At 36.5% G+C, this 21930-nt stretch overlaps 1 protein-coding gene across 1 annotated transcript; it reads left to right on the top strand.

Annotated features, from left to right (window-relative positions):
- Positions 1 to 534: 534 nt before the first annotated feature.
- Positions 535 to 21177, top strand: LOC132097757 (sodium-dependent neutral amino acid transporter SLC6A17-like). Its single transcript, XM_059503671.1, has 12 exons — positions 535 to 892; positions 4396 to 4812; positions 11781 to 11938; positions 13839 to 13965; positions 15442 to 15623; positions 16302 to 16412; positions 16748 to 16989; positions 17163 to 17355; positions 17995 to 18187; positions 18301 to 18460; positions 18659 to 18821; positions 19633 to 21177. Exons 2-12 carry the CDS (start codon positions 4518 to 4520, stop codon positions 19999 to 20001), a joined length of 2193 nt encoding a protein of 730 aa, XP_059359654.1. The 5' UTR covers positions 535 to 892; positions 4396 to 4517; the 3' UTR covers positions 20002 to 21177.
- The last annotated feature ends 753 nt before the right edge of the window (positions 21178 to 21930 follow it).

The following is a 21930-nucleotide window of genomic DNA, read 5'->3' as shown; positions in this document are numbered from 1 at the left end:
CAGACGTGTGATTAATGGGACGACTTTAAAAAACATCTGCTGAAGACATTAATCAGCGATCTGTGATATCAATCTCAATTCAAGCTCCAAAACTGAAAGGAAACTCATTTGAGCCAGACTATCCAGAACCAAGGGCAGTATAAATCCTCATGTCAGGAAGAAGAATGAGCTAGACACAATCAGACGCATCCACATGTGCGAAGAAATAGCCTTTCTGATAGCAGACACTGTCTTCTCTGGCAGAAGAAAAACCATCAACAGAGCTTCATGTTTTAGCCAGTGTCATCTCTCACTGCTTTGATTGGTTCATACTGGAGTTTATTGATTAAAATGTGGGAAATAACCTTATCTATAAATAAATAAGACAAAACTTGTCTGCTTTGTACAGGTATGGACAGCACTGTGCATTTGAGAGGTATAAGTAATATCAAAAGGTATTTCATCAGAATTTGGACGGGATTAGATGCGCACATTACGCGTCTGCTGACGTACGAGCTCGCGCATACGTGACTCATGTACACCTATAGTTCTTTGCTCCCTGCCAATCGTGTAAGGAGGAATAAGTTGCGCTTTGAATTTTAACCAGTGGAGGACAAATCAAGGAGTAGGTTGGTTAGAGGTGTGGTCGCGGACAACGCCCACGGATGTGTCAACGTGACCCTAAAGTTTCTATTTTGGGCTGATTGAGAATACACAATAGTACGCGGTGGTCTTTGCGTCAGGCGGCGCGCTCGCTCACTCTGCGCATTTCTGGACAGGTTCAGTGTGAGCGCGGAAACGGAACATCAAGAGTCTCAGCGAGGAATCAAACTGATTCTTCAGATTATCATCACTCCTTGAGACCTACACGAGCACCTTCGCATCAGATTCTCACTCTTCGACATCCAGTTAGGTGAGTGATCTTGGATTCGCATCATTTAGTGGTCTAACCGTCGTGATAAAAGACGAATATATTTTTCATCGATGATTGCGTTGTGCCAATTATTTGGTATTCCAATCATGTATGAAGCGTTTTATCGATAATTCACGGCTGCAGTTTTTGTTAATTGCGAGGTTTCTCACGTCATCAGAGGCGCGTCAGTTTTAGGTCAACCTGACACAAATATTTGACCTTGAGGATGCTGCGCGGCGCGTGCTCCCCTTTACATACATGACAACATTGGGTGTTTTGGGTCCACGTGTTTGTGTTTTTAAACTATTGTAAGGGTATTGCTCGTGTCGATTAGTGTTGAAAGATCCGTGAATGAAGGCTGTCACTGTCCGTGACTGCAGTGGGGCGCATCCTCAGGTGATGCTTGAGCTGTCGAGGAGTTACTCCCAAATTAAAAAAACTTGACGAAGACTGGCACGTGATTTATTTAATTACAGTACTTTTTTTCATTTGTGTATAAAGTAAAATAACTATGCTTGAAAATTGAAGGTACAATTGTGAGAAAAACTGTATGGAAGTTTGCATCAAGACTATACTGTAAATGGTAGTTGACGCAGTTTGTCGTGCTACTTCACTGACCTTCAGGGGGTCGATTAATAATAATTTACAGACCATTTAGGTTTAGGTTTGTTTCACGCAAACAAATTGTCTTTTTGTCAGTGAGTAATCATCTTAAAACGTTTTAATTGTGACATAATTAATAAACTTTTATAACCAGTCAAATAATTAATAATGGCAGGAGTTATGTTTTGTTGTTGTAGGCCTATAGCCTACATCCAGTGACCGTGCTCTCGAACGACGTACTGTTGATGTTTACGTCTGTTCGTGAGCGTCTATTTAGCGCACTCTGACTAACAATGCAACTTTGTCATTACGGAAACGTTTTATATATACGCCTATGTTTGGGGTCAGGAAGTTTCCCCCTTATTATGCTAGCCTACTTTTACAGTGTTTTCAAACAGCTTTTTAAACTGTATATATTGTTGGGCTACTTCTCAAGATTAAAAACTATCGGTGTCCATTTGTCGTTTTGTATAAGAACGTTTACTGAATGAATTAATGCAACTGTAAAATTGGTAATAATGTAGCCATAATCTTATAGACTACTGTTCAACACTGCTAGATGGTTAGAAAAAGTTTGGCTTCCATTTCAACAGATAAGCTTATATAAGCTTCTCATGAAAAGAATGCTGTAGGGCACAGCCAAAAACCAAATGCAATCATGAGATAAGTTTTAATAAATCATAATACTAGTCTATTTCAGCTTGAGTTATAAACTTCAACAGCCAACAGAGCACTAGTCAGGAAAAACGTCTCTTGTGTCCCACATTTGATCTTTTCATATTCATTGCTCGTTATGAAAATATTTGAAAACATGACTGAAATATATACCTGTACATACATGTACATACAAAATTAATTCATATGTTAAACAACCTTTTTTTTATTATTATTATGTGGAAGGTATAATGAATAAAAGAGTTAGCATCAAATGGTTTTAAATAGCTTTAGATGGAATACACCAAAGTTATTATGGTCATTTCTCAAATTTCTTTTTTTGTCAACTACCCAAATAAGAGGCTGCTGGTCTTCATAATCTCTGCCTCCAGTTTTTTCCTTAACATTTTGTTTTGGCATTGTAGGAGCCAAAACCTTCTTTATATGTTCATTTAACGGATTATTGTAGTACAATATTTACAATTTTGCAGTACAATTATTGTAGTACTACTCTTCTAGAAGATGAGAGATTGACATGGCAGTCATACACGTGGCTGTCCTCACAATTACCATGAATCATTTGCTGCAGTCACAACATGCACTTGCCATCATCCCTGTATCATATCAGCGTGTCTTCTTTTTTGAAATAGAGAGATTGCTTGCTGAATATGAAATCTGATTCTTGTGACCCATTACGTGTATTTCAAGGATTCGACTAAATTTGGTTCATGTATCCTTACTGTTCTGATACAAAGAGCATTCGGGTGAGAATTTCATCAAGCTCTATTGCCTAGCAACCCGGTCAGATAAAATATGTGCATTTCACATTATAATGTGAAGTTGAATGAACAGGATATTTGGCTATACAAACCATTATTATTAAGAGAAGCCATGCTGTTGGTAGGCTCTGATCGGCACAATGTTTTATATTCTTGGACTAAATAGTAAAAAGGAAATCGCCATCAGGGAGGGTTTAGGTTTGGGTGTGTTTGTTGAATTCCTCAGCATCAGCTGACCAAGCACATTAACTGCATTATGAGTGATCAGCACCTGTGTTTTTAATGCACAGCAAAACGAGACACTCTTATAGCAGCATTCTGCAGGTCTAGTTTGCTTCCTACTGAAATATAATCCCTTTCATAATAATGACGTAGAACTGACTGGCCTGCTGCCCGGACAGACTGTTTTGGACCTGAACACTGAGCAAAATTTCACAGTGGGTGCAAAAGTTCAAACGCAGCGTGTGATGGTCCTTTGATGGTCTATCAATGACAATGTCAGAAAAACAGCGCACATGCTATTATTTCAAACCGTGATTTTGTCTGCTCTTAAAAGTAGCTGAATTTCTTCTCATATGGTTCCCAGGGAGAGATTTGAGCCTTTTTGGAATGCTGTTAGTTGGTTGTCATGGTCAGAGGGTGGGCTTGGTCTAGCAACACCACAACAGTTTTGTGTCCTCTTGTATTTGAGATAAGCTACAGTATATAGATTTTTTTCAGCGCCTCAGTCTGCTTCTCATTACCAAAGATAAACAAAGGTGGGAAGAGCAAAGATGGCGGCTCTGTTGCCACAATCCCTAGTCATTCAGTAGATAAAAATCTCAGCTCATGTATCACCTCTGCCATATTTATCACAAAAAGCGGTCCTATGGTCTAGATTAAAGGCTAGTCATTGGCTGCCTCTTTTTTAGTCTCAGGCTGTTCTGCACAGATTTCATCCATTATTTGAACACAAAATAAACATTCCTTAAAATGGGCTGCTGATAATTTTAAAACTCTAGTTTAGTGCAGTGTTAGAATGTCAAACCAATGTTTTTTTAAGTAAATTCATTTAGTTAATTTCTAAAGCTCTAAAAGAGTTTGGAAGTTCATTTGGATAACGTGTAGCTAATCCTAAAATATAGAAAAGAGTTATTTTAAACTGTATTAATATTTTAAAACAGTACTGCTTTATTGTGTTTTACATTAATGTAATTGTACAATTTGTAAAAATTGTAAAAACAGATTCTCATGCAATGAATTCTCTAGTCCAAAAGCCAAAAAACAATGTTACGTTTTTATAAATCAGAATAATATTTGGGTTATAAAATTCAACAACTAAGACAAGGCTGACCAGAAAAAAAATCTCAAATGTTACTCAAATTGTGGAGTCTTTGGATGATGATTCGGTCTGTATAATGGCCCTCAGTCGTATTTTTATCTCTTGTGGCCTGGTTTCTCATGTTGTCATTTTTGTTCTTTTCACAGGAGCACAAACGTTTGTTGTCCACACTTATATCAAGCCAAAGGGACAGTTTTTGTTTCCTCCATTCTGCCCTGCTCTCCTTTCACACCCTTAATTGTCAGGATCAACACGACACGGCACAATCATGCCCAAGAGCAGTAAAGTGACTCAGCGTGAGCACAGTAATGAGCATGTCACGGAGTCTGTGGCTGACCTCCTGGCACTGGAGGCTCCCATGGACTACAAGAACAGTCAGATGAGCATGAACATGGCAGGAGGAGGCCCTCCACCCATAGGCAAACCAGACATCTCCCCTGACCTAGAAGACGGACGCCCTGCTTGGAACAGTAAGCTACAGTACATCCTGGCCCAGGTGGGCTTCTCAGTGGGACTGGGTAACGTGTGGCGTTTCCCTTATCTTTGCCAGAAGAATGGAGGAGGTGAGTTCTTATTACTGATGTATATTTGTAACTGTTATGAGGTTAAATGGAGAGTTCACCAAAAAATTTATATTTCTATATATATAATATTTCTAGTACATAAAAGTAGAAATGTTTATGCACTAGACATTTTATCCATGCAATTATAATGAATGGGGACAAGACCTTTTAAGCTTGAAAAAGGCAGAAAAGCACTAAAAAGTATCCTAAATGTTTTGTACACAACATTTTTTTGTAAGGTAGTGTTTTGCACAGACTTCTTCTGTTAGTTCAACTCTAAACCAAAATTGAATGGGTTTAGTATTTAAAGGGGTCATGACATGAAAAACCAAATTTCCCTTGATCTTTTGATACAGAAGAGGTGTTTGTATGCTTAACCTTCTGGAGTCCATCCGCGTATACACGTTATGAGGCATTTTCTCCTGACAACCCCGAAAAGAGCTTAAATTACACTTTCAGTTTTGATCGTACAGATAAGAGCAATACATCCATCGAATCTGTAAAGGGTCTACTTTTATTTGTATACAGACTTTATAACAACAAAACTTTGTGCATTTATAAAATAAAGATAACAAACAAGGTGTGCTGTCTGCAGCCTTTGTCTGCACTGATCTTCATTTAGAAATGCGTCATTAAAATGAACTGTAACTCAGTGAATACTCAACGTAGAGACATGAGAGAGATATCTATAGAAAGCTTGACATGTCTACTTTTAAAACTAAACAAGTGCTGCCAAAAACAAATATTCTGTGATAAAGTAATTCATATAAAAACAACGCGATGTTCGTTTTTCACGTCTCCCTTCATTATACGCTGTACGCGCTTTTGAGATTATAATGTTCCACTGAAGCGCGTGGCTTGAATATGCCCACACAACAGAAAACAACGCAGCGAGACTGTTCTTCATTTTTTTTTATTGTTTGCTCCGCGAAAAAACAATAAAGTGCTTTATTCAGCAGACATCATAACCATGAGTAAGTCTCTTTTTATTTATTTATATACTTGTAGTAGTTTTCACATAACGTGTAAACATTTTACTAGTTAGACTTTTTCCAAAGACTTTTTCCATACTATAATTCCTGACTAAGTGTATAATCAAGTGAAAAATGATGACGTTTCAATAACAATATACACTACTATACCATTCAAAAGCTTGATGTAAATAATAAAAATGTAACAAATAAATGTAAATGTAACAAATATAACAAACAATGCTGTTCTTTTAATTTATCCCCAAAAAACTGAAAAAATATTCTCAGCTCTTTTCAACATTAATAATAATAATAATGATAATAATAAAAATAATAGAAAATCTGATTGTTAAAAGGATTTCTGAAGGATTGTGTGACTGGAGTAATGATGCAAAAAATTCAGCTTCGAAAGTCAGCTTTGATTGTTCCTAATAAACTGTTTAACTGCACTTTCAAGTGAATATTAAAATGTTTTGTGGGATAATTAAAAATGTTCTAAATAAACTACAAACATAAAAATCTACACATTTATTTTGTCCTCACATTCTTTCTTGTAACTCTTCCCTCTCAGTGACAGACTGAACGGCTCATTATGCAGCTCATTATGCAGGCCTTTGTCTTCTCAGGTGTAAATAACAATATAATGCTGATAGTTCACGTCCTCTCGCATAGACCCTTTCTCCACAAAAAGTGTCTTAGAAAATTTAAATCAATATATTGTTTTCTGTGAGTGAGTAAACAAGATGATTTTCACATAATTTAGAAAGAAAAATTCTAGGCTACAAGCTCCAGTTCTCAAAAGTCCCGGGAACCAATGTTCTGTATGTGTTTTATGGCCTTATTCAAGTGAATTACAATTTTTAGTTTTTCACTAAACATGCATAAACATTGTCTTCTCAAAAACACAATCATGTACATACATGCCTTTCTCATATTATTATAGCAATTTATGCAATTTATACACCAATTTGTGTTGATTACAGTGTTACAAATGTTAGGGCATGACAAAAAAAATATATTTTTATATTTACATTTTTTATATTTAAAGTATATTAACCCTCATAGGGTTAATATACCATAACTTAAAATGTCCTCATCATCAATTAAAAAACATTTGTGTAATAACCCTCAGAAAAAGGCTTGTTTTGCATCCATAGGGACTGGGTGACGTCAGCTGGGCACAGTCGTTTGCATAAACCCCACCTCCAGAGCAGCACATTCATTGAAAGTCATCTTCTCACCATAGGCCACACCCACTGATGGCTTGACATTTAAGATCACACTGAAGGCGAGTGTCACGTTGCGTCAAAAGTGAATAGAAATTACAATCAGCGCCGCTATCTTGTCTGCACTGGATACAGTATACAGATGCGTGTTCACTTTCTGACAGTCCACGCTTGAGTCTGTCAATAGAACAAATGAAGTGAAAGAACGCTCACTTTGGTTTAAACAGCTCAGTGGTGTCTTTGTACAGATATCACAAGGATCTCAGCGTAAAAAACAAGTGAATAGTTTATTTTTAATGGCATCCCAGATCATGTCAGAGGATTGATTGGAGAATTTTGTTTTGTATACAAGGTACAGTGTCATGGAGAGTTCATGAAGAAACATTTGTAGAAAGATGAAGCAGTACTATACCTGACTGCAGCTGCATCAACCATAAGTAGATGATTTAATAATGCTTTGTCTGGAAATGACCATTTTATTTTTGATTATGTTTTCAAAACACCTATGCAATAGTGAGGGGCCGTTGATACTGTTTCCTATGGAATGACTTTAGCCAGTCAAAGTGGCTGAATCCTGCGAAGCCTTAAAGGACCCGCCCCTTAAAAGCAGCCAGTTTCTCAGAGAGGTTCAGAATGAGGGTTGAAAATAATAATTTTCCCACATTTTTATTTGTTCGTTATAATAATAATAAAAAAATCAATTTCATGACCAATTTAATAAACCAACGGCCAATGCGCTGTTGACAATTTAGTCTTTAAGTCTTTAATTTTGCAGATGAAATCCAGTCATTCCAACAGGAAGCTGAACAATCAGGGCTTTCATGTAAACATTTTTTAAGTTGGTCACATGAATTTGTTGCACTGACCAACAGAAAGCTGCTTGGTTTGAAAGTGACTTCTGTGTGAGCAGTGCTTCATACACTGCTAAACTGTATTGACAATGGACCAGAAATTCAGCTAAAATTTCACTAATGTGATCATACTTGAAGGTATGATTACAAATAAACAGCCTGATGCATTTAGGTCCTTCGTAAGGAAATAAAACACCATACTGTGTTTGGTTTTGAAGTTCATTTGGATGACACATCCAAAATATAAGTACCGTATTTTTCGGACAATAAGTCGCACCGGACTATAAGTCGCATTTATTTAGAACCAAGAACCAAGAGAAAGCATTACCGTCTACAGCCGCGAGAGGGCGCTCTATGTCTTCAGTGTAGACTACAGGAGCACTGAGCAGCATAGAGCGCCCTCTCGTCGCTGTAGACGGTAATGTTTTCTCTTGGTTCATGTTTCTTAGTTCATTTCTCTCGGTTCATGTCAAATTAATTTTGATAAATAAGTCGCACCTGACTATAAGTTGCTGGACCAGCCAAACTAAGAAAAAAAGTGCGACTTATGGTCCGGAAAATACGGTATATATATATTAGTGGTTGACTGGTATTGTTTTTTTTTTTTTGGAAAGCAGGGTGGCCAATAGCCGACATAAAGCCGATATATTATTATTATTATTATTATTAATATTATTAATATTTAATAATTAATAACTTGGCTGTATGTCACGTCACTTTGTCATTTCACTTTGTCACTTTAAGAAAATTAAAATCATTTGGCCTTGTCAATATATATCGGTCGACCACTAACATATATAAATGTAAGTGAGAGGTTGATTTCAGCAGCAGTGCCCACACATAATTTGTGTTACACAACTGCATTAAAATGCTCAACAAATGCAAACCATGAACTCAATCCAGTTCTGCAACTTTCTCCTCATTTTACTTGCATATGTATTAAACATGCTTTTGCCACTGTTGTTTGATAGTCTTCTAATTATTGCTAATCTGCAATAACGTTCACCACATTTTACTAGCATATCAATGTTGCAGAATAGTAGCAGAAATCATAAAATGTTTTCTTTACAACTGTATTTCATATCTTCTGAAGCTATTTTGCTGGATAGGCCGGTCTTTATTTGCTTTCATTACAATACATTTTGTATTCCATGTAGACAAAAACATGCTTGTTTGGAATGGCATGAGAGTGAATAATTTTTTTTTTTCATTAACATTTTTGTGTGATCTATCCCTTTAACGTTTTCTCTCTTCTGTATTATTATCTTAAGCTCTGTAAAATTTCCACTGAGACAGGCTTTTTTTGGTCAGCTGAATGCCTTGTGTGCTGTGGTCCCTCTAAATTTATTAAGCTGACGGTACCGGTGTGCATTATTTAGGGCAGGCAATGTTATATGGGCTGTTTAAAAACAGTAATGTCAAGGCCTTTACGGTCTTCATTTGTAAATGTTTATGTCATCGTAATTTTCTTGCTGTCATTGCTCCTTGGCTGCATGGAATATTATTCATTGTTAATATTCTCCTCTAATGCGAAATGTACTATCACCCTATTTCACAGTCTCTAGTCAGAAATATGATGTAAAATGATTTTAGGTAACAGAAATTAATGACAGATTTTTTTCAGAGATCAATGACTTCATGAAGCATACTATACTATATAAACATACTATATTTTATAAAAACAAAATATATATCCAATTGTCTTCAGATTTTTCATAATCTATTTTTTGATAAGATTGATGAGTACATTTATGTTTAGGTATATTTAGAAATGCAGTAGTTATTGCAAAACAAAGCAAATATATAAAGAATTTTTCTTATTGCAGAATGATCTGAAAAACAATTTTAATGGTATCGATGACAAATTGTAATGGAAAAAAAACATACATAGTTTGACACATTAATGTTATCTGAAAGTGAAACCTGACACCTTAATTAGATCGTCATATCTTGTCCTTGCTTGTCTAGCAATTATGAAAATTTCCCAGAAGGCCTTGTTTCCGTTACGCACCCTTGCTCTCTCCATCTTCTCCCTTCCATCTGTCCTTGTATCCCTTTCTCTTTCCTCCAGTCTCCTGTTTCCAACGTAGGACCTGCTGTTTTGTTTTCATTAGTCGTATGCGTAAATAAAGCCCAGACAAAAAGCCAAAACAAAGCAACATTGAACACAAAAGAAATGCAGTAATCAAAATGATAACAAGCAGTCCATCGTTATAAATAAAGGCAGAGGGAGGGCTGTGCTGTGATCATCCCTGGCTCTAATTACACTTAGAGCCTCCCAAGAGGATGGGTTTGTGCACTTCACGTCTACAGAAGCGGTTATTTTCAGATTGTTCTTTGACTTCAAATAGAGGCTGCTCTGCTAAGACCAAACTCTCCGTCACCATGGAGCAAGTTTGACATCAGGGCTCGGAAGCGTGACTTGCTGTTTTATTCTGTGGTCTGTCTGTTCAGTCATGCCTATTGAGGCTCAGACTGTCATTAGCCTTTAGCAGATACCATCTGCTATATTTGGGTGGTAGAACTTTAGCAAGAAAATGTAGGAAAGACAAAACATAAGGTGTGAAAATAATAAAGATTTGCACTTGCTCTTGTTCTGCTTGAAAGTATACTGTATTTGATTTTTATTTGAACCCAAATTGTGTCATATAAGTAAAATATTTCAAAATATGGTGTGACAGGTCATATATTTAGTTTAAATACAATTTTCTCTAAAGGAAAATGTCCAATTTATTACTAATCATTAGATCAGTGAAATCATGTTTCTCTCAAAATGTAATTTAAAAAAAAGAAGTATAACCAATGATCTAAATATATTGCAGTTATGGAAATCTTGTTAAGTCTGTCCAGCCAATTGCACTACTTTTGCAATATTTTGACCTGAATTAATGTTCTGTTCTATTTATTTTCTTTTTTCCCTTTGGTAACAAACAATCACAGTACTCGACATACTTATAATATCTATTATTCTAGAAAATATCTCAAGACTATTAATTATGGTCTTAAAAACTGAAGTTTATGAATTACTGCCTGTGTTGATTTGTATATCTGTAAATATTGTATTTTGACTCAATCGTCAAGCTCTTTTGATGACTGTCTGACCATATGATTAAAAGGAATAGTTTAACACAAAAATGAAAATGTTGTCATCATTTACTCACTCTTATGTTGTCGCAAACCTGTGAGTTTTCTTTCATCTTTGGAACACAAAGCTCAAAATGCAGCAGCACCTCATGGTATGCATCATGGATGCATCATAGTACTCTTATGAATGGCAGCAGACGCTGACCTGCAAGAAAAGAAATCATTGAATTAAGCCATTATTTTTGTTTCCTTTGTGAACAAAAAGTATTCTCGTAGCTTCGTAACATTACAGTTGAACCAGTGATGTCACATGGATTATTTTAACAATGTCTTTACTACCTTTCTGAGTCTTGAATGCGTCAATATTGACAGAATGTTCATTTTGGGTGAACTATACCTTTAATGTCTTGTAATATAACAGTCAATCTATGTCCTAAATTAAGTCAAAACATAACAAAATATAAACAAGTGACTATGTTGCTAAAAACATGTTTATATATTTTACCTTAGTTAAATTAAGTTAAATACGAAATATGAAAATATGAGGAAACGTGTCCCAGGCAGTCATATAAAGTATTTTGATTTTCAACAAAAAAGTTTAGATACGATCACTCATTTAAATTCCAGCAGACAGAGTATACTGTTTAATTAGCTAGAAACATATTTAAAGACTTGTTATTATTTGTAAATGTACGAATGAGCAAAAAGTCATTTTGAAAGAAAAAAATTCTGAAAGAATAAAATGCATTTAGTGTGCAGTAACTTGATTGATCTTGGGCTATTAGTTGGTCATTAAGACTCTCTGTATTTACAAGTGTTGCTGTCTCTTTTTACAGGTGCCTACCTTGTTCCATACTTCATCCTTCTTATCCTTATTGGCATCCCACTCTTCTTCTTGGAGCTGGCGGTCGGCCAGAGGATCCGTCGAGGGAGCATAGGAGTCTGGAATTATGTTTGTCCACGACTCGGTGGCATTGGAGTGTCCAGCCTGATGGTGAGTGAATGATGTTCTGGTGGAAGTAGTGGACTGAAACACAAGGCACAAATGAGCAGTCACTCAGATGTATGTTCTTTTCTTGACTGAGATCATGTTGCTTCATTTGGTTCATGAGTAAATGATGAAATCAGATGTGTGTGAATATGGTTGCGTTTAAATTGGTTTTAATGACATTGACTTGTGATTGTGTGGTTCATGTCAGCTCAGATTGGGTAATTGATACAGTTTGAGATCCTTGTTCGTATGCTAATGTTTCAATACAATGAGAAGCCTGTAAGTTCCAAACAAATAACCAATTTCAGTGTTCTGAAGGCTCTAGCAGAAGCATTTGTTTTTGATGTGTCACTAGCCTAAAAGAGCCATTCTGTGCTGATTCATCCATTACTACTCTGTGCTCTGATCAGTTTAATATGAGCACAGTCACACAACCTATCAGATGGGTTTCGATCTGAAAATATCACTCTGCCTGAACATTTAATAGATACATTTTCAGCCCCAGCTGCACCTGGACTTTCTGGTTTCCTGTCCTTGTATAAGCTGCTGTGCTTTGGAGATACTTTAGCAAGTCAGCAAGTATGTAAGGCCTTTTAGGAGATGTTGGTTATATACCATAATCCAAAAGCACTGGGGTGGAAATCTGGTTATTGTGTAAATGCTGTTTAATCAGCAGTTTCTTGGGAATGGCTTTGTCATTAGTAACAGAATGAGCTGAATACATATTATATATACAGATGCGGCATATATAAAACATTATCAGCATTGTAATTTAAATAATTTGATTATATATATATTTTTTAAATATTGTTGATATTATGTCCATGAATTAAAAAAAAAAAAATTATATTTTTAATGAAATGTAATTAATATGTAATTACATACAGTTACTTATTAGAATATTAAATGTCCTGTTAATCAAGATGAATTTAATTGAAAATTAATATTTTGTATTGTATTTAGTATTTGGTATGTAGTCTTAATGAGTCTATTGGATTTAATTGACTTCAGATTGGGAACTGACCTTAATTGTGTTGCAAGGAAATGCAAGGAAAGCCATTTTCAAAACAATAGGCCTTTATTAAAACAGCCCCACAGTTAAAATGACTGTAGAGAAACATTCATGGACTAAATATGGCTGTTCTGCTGCAGCCGCTGCTATTAATACCCGTGAAGCTACAGCAGAAAGAATGTGCTTCAATTATTCACTAACTCAACGTTCTGTCGACCTGTGACATCGCTAAGAACCGTTACTGCTCTGTTGCAGACTGCAGGGATAGATTTGTTGTTGACAGGCATGCATCGCCAAATCCTGAACAAACACGGTATTTCAGCTCACGGAACACATTCGCTTGTGTTCGAATTCTGTTTATGGACAGTATAAATGAAGTAAGGCTATTGAGTTTTAGGAGCTAAAACACTTCTGATCATATATCAGACTCAGTCTGGTGCACATCAGTGCTATACAACTGCCAGGAAGAGCTACTCTGACTGAAATGTACTGTAAAATGACTAACCACATTGTTTTTCAACATAGCATATAGGGTTGGATAAATCTGAAATAGATGATGCAACAATACCAAACTAAACTGGCATGTTGTGGTCATGATTTCTGTTTGTCCAATATAAATATTTATTTCAAAGCCATGCAAGAAACACAAGAAAACATTCCCAGAAGATTCCCAGAAGGTGCCAGACAGTTAGATTGGATTTTGCCACCTAGGTTGCTATTTTCAGTGCACAGTATGGCTCAGATGTGCAAGTAAACGGCTTAAAGTCAGGCAAAATAAGCCTTAGACTAGATGAGACCGTACCAGGGGACAGTTTATGATCAATATCACCCCTAAAAATGTTTATAGTTTTTAACAATATCCTTTGTTTTTTTCTTTCTCTCATTCTACAGGTGTGTGGTTTTGTGGGTCTGTACTATAATGTGATTATCGGCTGGAGCATCTTCTACTTTTTTCAGTCGTTTCAGTATCCTTTGCCCTGGAGTGAGTGCCCCATCAGGAGGAATGGCAGCCAAGCCAGTGAGTGCTCTGCAGTTTCTCACATAATGACTAGAAAAATTGGCGTCGTGTTGTTTTATTTGGTACAACACTTTGCCTAATGAAATAAAATGTGGCACAGCAAGAAGCGTCTTGCTTCCATCACAGTCAAAGCTGTAGAAATATGTAGTATCATCCATTAATTGCGTTTTGATGACTTTGATAAAGTTGTAGTCTGTAATGCAGCACTATTTGTGGCTTTTTTAGCACTGCAGTCTTAAGTGGATAGTTCACCCAAAAATGAAAATTCTGTCATCATTTACTCAACTTCATGTCATTCCAAACCTGAATGAATTTCTTTCTTAGATTAAACATTAAAGAAGATATTTGAAAAATGCAGATAATCAAACAGTCGATGGTCGCAATTCTTTCCATAGTATTGTCAATGGGGACCAATCATTTTTCAAAATATCTTCTTTTGTGTTCAGCATAAGAAAGAAATCCATACAGGTTTGGAACGGCATGGGGTTGAGTAAATGATAACAAAATTTTAATTTTTGTGTTGAACTATTAACCTACCTTTAAAGGATATTCCACCCTATAAACATCATGCACCTTGTCGCATTTCCTAAACCGCTCTTCATGAGCCTCATACTCAAGGTCATTTTGTGTGTTTTAGACTTCCCAGCATGCCCTGCGGCAGTGTCCCCTGGTCAATAAGTGGAGAAAGAGCTAGACAGAGGCTGAGACCTGCAGTCAGTCTCACTCTCAACCTCACTAAGACTAGATACATGTAGACATGCAGCTTAAGTGGGCACAGCACACTACAAAAATCCAACTAAAACCCAAAACTATTATATTCTAGCATAAATTCAAACTCTATTTGCGGTCTTTATGTAGTACAAACTTTAAAGAATTGCTATATATGCTAAATGGTATTGATTAAAAGCCTTAAATCTTTTAGTACACAATGTTTCTTGGATACAGTTTTACTTCTACCTTTCCAGGATACTCTACTATGCTGTTAGAAGCAGTATTTGGAGATTTCCATAGCACTGGCAGTGTTCTCCACTGAAAATATTGGCAGGTCACCAGTTTGTGTGTTGTGTTTTGGATGCTGGTTTTCCACCAGGTTTGGATTCGGCCTTTGGAAAAGTATCAGTATTCAAATTAATGATCTCGATTCTCAAGCAGTACAGCAAGATTCCCTTTACAAATCACTTTTAATCACGAGGTTTTTTTCTTCTTATTTTTTCTTTTTTTACATAAAGTTAAAAGAAATGGGTGCTGCCCTGTATAATAGACAGCATTAGAATAAAGAGAATTTATTTCATACAGAATGTAAGCAAAATATGAAATTAAGTGGAATAAAATCTATTTAAAATGGCAGTCTAATGAATCATAATCAAATCCTTAGAAAAACAATCTGATCTTTTCCACAAAGTCATCAAATAGTCAGTGGTATATTAATAGACATGGGCTTAATTTTGTCCCTCTGGTTTTCCTTTGTTTGGTTAGTTGTGGAGCCTGAGTGTGAGAAGAGCTCAGCAACCACGTACTTCTGGTACCGCGAGACCCTGAACATCACCAGCACAATCGCAGACAGTGGGGGTCTGAACTGGAGGATGACTCTGTCGCTTCTGGCTGCCTGGATAATTGTCTGCCTGGCTGTAATAAAAGGCATTCAGTCTTCTGGGAAGGTGAGATAATGAAATGAGAATCGACTTAGTTGAGAAACGCATACATTTTTGGATAGCTTGAAGGCACAATCTTGCAGATGTCGAGTTCTCAAGCTCTTCTGAACAATTACACAATCACGATGTGCAATCATGATTATTTTCCCAGAGCGGAACGTTTGTTTTCTCCTTGATGCAAATTCAAGGTGTGATGGTGCAGCATTAACAAACACACATTTTACAGAGAAATACTTGTTTACCAGCATCACCGTGTCTAAACAACAAGGACACACATAGTTCTCTATAAATCTACATTTCGGTTAATCTCATCAAGCCAGAGCTTCACCATCTGTTCAGATCATGTAACTAAAAAAAACCTCTGTAAACCTCTGCAGTTCTTAGGTTTACATTACATTTTTTAGTTAATTAGTTAATAGTAATTTGATATTTGTTTATTATTGGTAACATCAGGGTTGAAACCAACCAAAAAGAAGAGAAAAGAATGCATTTTTAACTCAAGATTTATAGTTATGAACAAAGAAGTATTTATAATGTGCCAAAGTTAAGTCCTGTTGTAATAAATAATAGCAAAATCATTAACGCACAGTTATTGTTTTCTAAGAAATGTCAATGTCATCTTAAAATCATTGTAGAACACTTGAACGAAGACATATTTACAGTTGTTCTACTATGTTTGCACAGGTGATGTACTTCAGCTCTCTATTTCCATACGTGGTGCTCTTTTGCTTCCTGGTGAGAGGGATGTTTCTTAAAGGAGCTGTTGACGGCATTGCTCACATGTTCACACCAAAGGTAAGGAGTGTGTACACGTGCGCTGATTTGAAACACGTAATATTTTGGAAATCAGATTAAGGTTGTTGTTTTTGAAACTAAAGAACAAATTTCATGCAATGTAAGCAAAGCTTTAAGATAGAAGATTCAGCAATTTAAAAATAAAGTTTCTGCATCTAAAAATTGCACCCTGTCGGGTAGTTGGACTCCCTCTTGTGGTATAATTGGGATACTTCAAATCAAATTCACATTACAAAGAATGCTTCTATTACCAAACATTAGAAACAACTGAAGGCCTTCAGCTATGTTGGCACTGTTCATTTCAAACTTTTTTTAAAAAATGTATTTCATTTTAGCTGGAGATCATGCTGGAGCCGCAGGTGTGGCGTGAAGCTGCCACTCAAGTCTTCTTTGCTCTTGGTCTGGGTTTCGGTGGAGTCATCGCTTTTTCCAGCTACAATAAGAGAGACAACAACTGCCATTTTGATGCCGTGCTGGTCTCTGTCATCAACTTCGTGACCTCTATACTGGCCACACTCGTGGTGTTTGCTGTGCTGGGTTTCAAAGCCAACGTCATGAACGAGAAATGTGTGGTGGAGTACGTATGACCTATTAATATGTCTATTTCTCTCATAAAGAGATCATTTTTGTGATTGGAAAGTTACACTTTCCACTGTAAAATAATATCTGTGCTTCATTCTTTAAATCTAAATGAGGAAGCTGGATTTTGAGGTCATCCAGCAGCCTCATGTCTGTGTTGTTCTCTTTTAGGAATGCTGAGAAGATTCTGGGCTACTTGAACTCAAATGTGCTGAGTCAGGATCTCATCCCCCCTCATGTGAACTTCTCCCACCTCTCCACGTCAGACTATGCCGAGATGTACGGCATAATAAAGATTGTGAAAGAGGACAGTTTTGCGCAGCTGGGGCTGGAGCCGTGTCTGCTGGAGGATGAGCTCAATAAGGCAGGTGTTCAGCCCATGAGCTGTCTGCTTTCTTTCACAGGTTTCAGCTAAGCCATTTTGCATGGATAAAACTTACATTTAGACTTAGGATTTATTTATTTATTTGCCAAGCTCAGTAGACAAAAATGTCTATTATGATCATTTATTTTAATTAATCATAATACTATGGAATGAATTGTACTTTTCAAGCTATTTATGAACTTTAGAGCAATTTTGCACAATTTTTATTTGATTACAGCTTTAGGGTTCATGTATCCAGTATCAGCTAAGTTTTGGCAAAAGAAAACGGGACATTCATTTATCAGTCTATTTTTCTGGGTTGTGTTCACTTCTAATTTAAATGAAAAATTAAAACGGATTGGAAGCAAAAGTATAGCTTTTTTTATTTTATTTTAGTATAGCTTTTTCATTTCTGGTTTATTTTCAGTTTGTGCTTTCAGTTTAGTCTTATTTTTCATCTTTACTCTGACTGTTAGTTTTAGTATTTCATCATTTCACTTTATTATTTTTAGCTGTAATATTTTTGTGTTTAGTGTGTTAAATGGTACCGGGGTTACATTTCTCAGGGCTGTGTGGTGGTAACCTATCTTTAATTTTTTTATTTAAACTATAATAACACAGCTTTTTGTCGCTCACCAGGCTGTTCAAGGCACCGGTCTGGCTTTTATTGCCTTCACTGAGGCCATGACCCATTTTCCCGCTTCTCCCTTCTGGTCTGTCATGTTTTTCTTCATGCTGATAAACCTGGGCCTGGGTAGCATGATTGGCACCATGACTGGCATCACCACACCCATTCTGGATACTTTCAAAATTCGGAAAGAGTTCCTCACAGGTGAGAGCTCCTGGTTTCCTCTTTTTTTTCCTGTGAATATATTATAATTGTGGTGATTCTGGGCCACTTTTAGGTGGCAATAAGTAACCTGCATAATCTTGTATTTCCTGCAGTGGGCTGCTGTATTGTGGCTTTTTTTTGCGGCTTGCTGTTTGTCCAGCGTTCAGGGAACTACTTCGTTACCATGTTTGATGACTATTCTGCTGGTCTGCCCCTCACCCTTGTGGTGATCCTGGAGAATATATCTGTAGCTTGGATCTATGGCACCAAGAGGTTGGCAAATTCACTTACTATGCTTGCAAAGTTCTCTATCATTTTGTTTGAAAATAGGACTGTACCTCTGAAATCAGATCTCCTCCTTGTCTGTTCTTGCTAACACCAAATATAGTCTCCTTGCAGTTCAGTTCATTTTTGCCTTGTGTCTGATATCGATCAACATTGTAATTCTGCATGCTTTGCGGCGTTCATCAGGTTCATGCAGGATCTGGAAGACATGCTGGGTTTCAGACCATACTCTGTTTACTTCTACCTGTGGAAGTATGTGTCTCCGGTGTGTCTGCTCGTACTGATTTCTGCCAGTGTGGTAGAGATGGCCATCAGCCCTCCGGGATACAATGCTTGGGTGCAAGACCTGGTTAGTTACACACTAGTCTGTCTAGTCCTTTTCTCTCTCCCATCCGATTCCTGTTCCCAAAGTACACTCTGCTCAACCATTAAAAAACATATGGATGTCCATTGTTTAATATTATTTTTTTATATTTAGTTGGCTATTTTATTAAGTATTTTATTAAGTATCATATGTTATTTGACCACATTTTATATAGTTTTAAATTTTTTATATTTCGTGGTAGTTAATATTAATAGCCCTAGTTTAAATATGTGGGTCAGTTCCCTCCCTTTATTATGTGCACATGCAATTACATCTAGGCAATGTCTGAATTGATACACTACTTTACAAAGGTTTGGTTGGTAAGATTTTTAAATGGTTTTGAAAGAAGTTTCTTGCACTCATCAAGGCTACATTTATTTGATCAAGATACAGTAATGTTGTGAGATACTATTACAATTTAAAATAACAGTTTTCTTTTTTATATATTTACAAATGTCATTTATTCCTGACAATTCTGAAGCATTACTCCAGTCTTCAGTGTCACATGATCCTTCAGAAATCATTTTAATATGACGATTTGGTGCCAAAGAACCTTTTTTTATAATTGCGATGCATTATACTTTTGTAGAAACTGATACATTTTTGCAGGATTCCTTGAAAGTTCAAAAGAACAGCATTTATTTGAAATAGAAATCTTCAAATAAAAGTATTCTTTTTTTTTTAATCTGACCCCAAATTTTTGAATGGCAGAGCATGTATTTTTTTGACAAATATGAAAATATTATTCAAGGACTGTAATATTTCACTTTGTGAATTCTATCTCCTCTATAATCAGGCCACGGAGAGGTTTCAGAGTTATCCTACCTGGGCACTAGTCATGTGTTTTGCTCTGATCATTGTGGCCATGCTTCCTCTTCCATTGGTCTTTATTGCCCGTCACTTCAACTGGCTCCCAGACGGCTCCAACAAGCTGTCCGTCTCCTACCGCAAGAGCCTGGCAAAGGAGGCTTCCACCCTGGAAGATGAGACAAGGTTCATCCTTGGGAAGAACCCCAGCGAAGCCCCTTCTCCCATGCCCAGCCACAGGGCCTATCTGGGCCCCGGCAGCACCTCTCCTGTGGAGCTCATCACCAACTCTACCTCCATCAGCGGATATGGCAGTGGTTACCAGACCAACCCCGCCCCTCCCAAATCTGAGTCATGATCCTCCAACCCACCGACCAGAGACTGAGACGGAAAGAGAAAGAAGATGCTGAACAGATGAGAAGGTCCTAGTGTTGGTCACACCTTAACCCAAGCCATCCAAAGGAGCAGGACCACAAGAAAACAGACAGAAAGACAGAGATCCTTCCTAGACACGTTCCCCTGGGCCCAATTATTCATGCAGACTACAGATGTTGGTCTGAAGGTGAAAGAGAGCCTGAAGCTTTCAGATCAAAATGTAAGATGGCTTATTTGTTGAGTTGGTAAGTTTTTTTGTTTTGTTTTTGCATACATGTAAATATGTCAACTCTAAGACGGTTGAAGCATTCAAGCTTCAGGTCTGGTCTCTGTGACTGGTTTGGGGTCATAGGGATGGTGAGAGCTGAGCTGATAGTTGTTGCTCAGGTTAAGGTGTTACCAATGCTGTTAAAATCTAGACATCTTACAAAATGCGCAAGAAATTTCATTTAAACTCCTCTTTAGAGCTCATAAAGGGACACGACTAAGAGAAACTAAATCTTTCACTTCTTATAATGAGCCCTCTACTGGATATTATGTAAGTGTCACTGTTAAATACAGACCACCTGAGAGTAGAGTGAATTGATAGCTTGATTTCTGTTACTTCAACAGTACATCAACAGTCATGTCCACATCTCAGCACAAGAGGGCGACATATGTATTCATACACAACGCACATATACATGAAGTCTCAGTGCAGTATCAAATATATACAGTATAATTGTCAGGTTCAGGGTGTCTTTGCTACTGGATTTGAGTTTCATTTTTGGAAAGTTTTACCTAGATGTTTTTATTTTTTATAATCAAAACAAATGTGACTGCCTAATGAGAGGTGATTTCCACACAGCACAAGAAATTACATTTTCAGGACGCAACAAGGGGTGACGTTTGAGCCAAGTTAACTCCACCAAGCACAATAACTAGATTTGAATAAATTACACATTAATTAAATGGAAGAAATATTATTTAATATCCATTTCAGCAGTGGCAATAATAATAATGAAAGAGTGGCATTTCCTGCCATTGTGAGGCTTGCGTTAAAGCCCAGATCTAAAGCTGTGGAGAAATCTGTATTTGCTGTGTTATTAACTTCTGTTTTCATACTTAAACTATTTTAGGCCCATATAATTATTTAAATTTACATTTATAATGAATACAGTGAGCTCCAAATAGAGAATGGTAGTGAAATCTGTAAATGGTGTAAGTGGTATTTGTTTATACTTTACAAATGCCAATGTCAGATTATTTACTGTAGTGCACAGAGAAGCATTTGACCCTTGTTCAACACTGCCTGTTTTCAAACTTGCTGTTCTGGGGCTATATTACCCACACAACATTCTCATCAGGGTCACTAAACAGAATGATGAGTTGGGGTTTTTGTATAATACAGCTGATCTCTGGAATTTGAATAAAATATATTATGAGGTCATTTGTGTATATCTGATATTTTAAGACTTTTTTGGGGGAGGGAGAAACATTTCAACAAAATGCCACACAAATGACCTCTTAAATAACAAACACTGCAAAAGTTATTATTTAATTAACAAATAGTTATATATAAACACACTATCAGTCTAAAGTTTGTGGTTAGTATTATTTTTTTAACAAGTGAATTCCTTTATTTAACAAGGATGCATTAAATAGAATAGATCTAAAGTGTCAGTAAATACATTAAAATAGATTGCAAAATGTAATATTTTACAGTATTACAGTTGTTTCTTACATTTGTCAAATAATGCAGCATTGGTAAGCATTGGAGACTTTCAAAAACATAAAACAAATTCTGACCCCAAACTTTTGAATGATAGCTCGTGTGATATTTTTTGGAGTCTTCTTTCTTTTTTTCTCTCTAAAGAATATAGTATACAAAAACAGGCCATATATATATATATATATATATATATATATATAT

The sequence above is a fragment of the Carassius carassius genome, chromosome 21, assembly GCF_963082965.1.
Source record: "Carassius carassius chromosome 21, fCarCar2.1, whole genome shotgun sequence".
NCBI lineage: Eukaryota > Metazoa > Chordata > Actinopteri > Cypriniformes > Cyprinidae > Carassius > Carassius carassius.
Note: the sequence above shows the minus strand (reverse complement) of the source record. Positions and strands in the feature narration are given on the sequence as shown.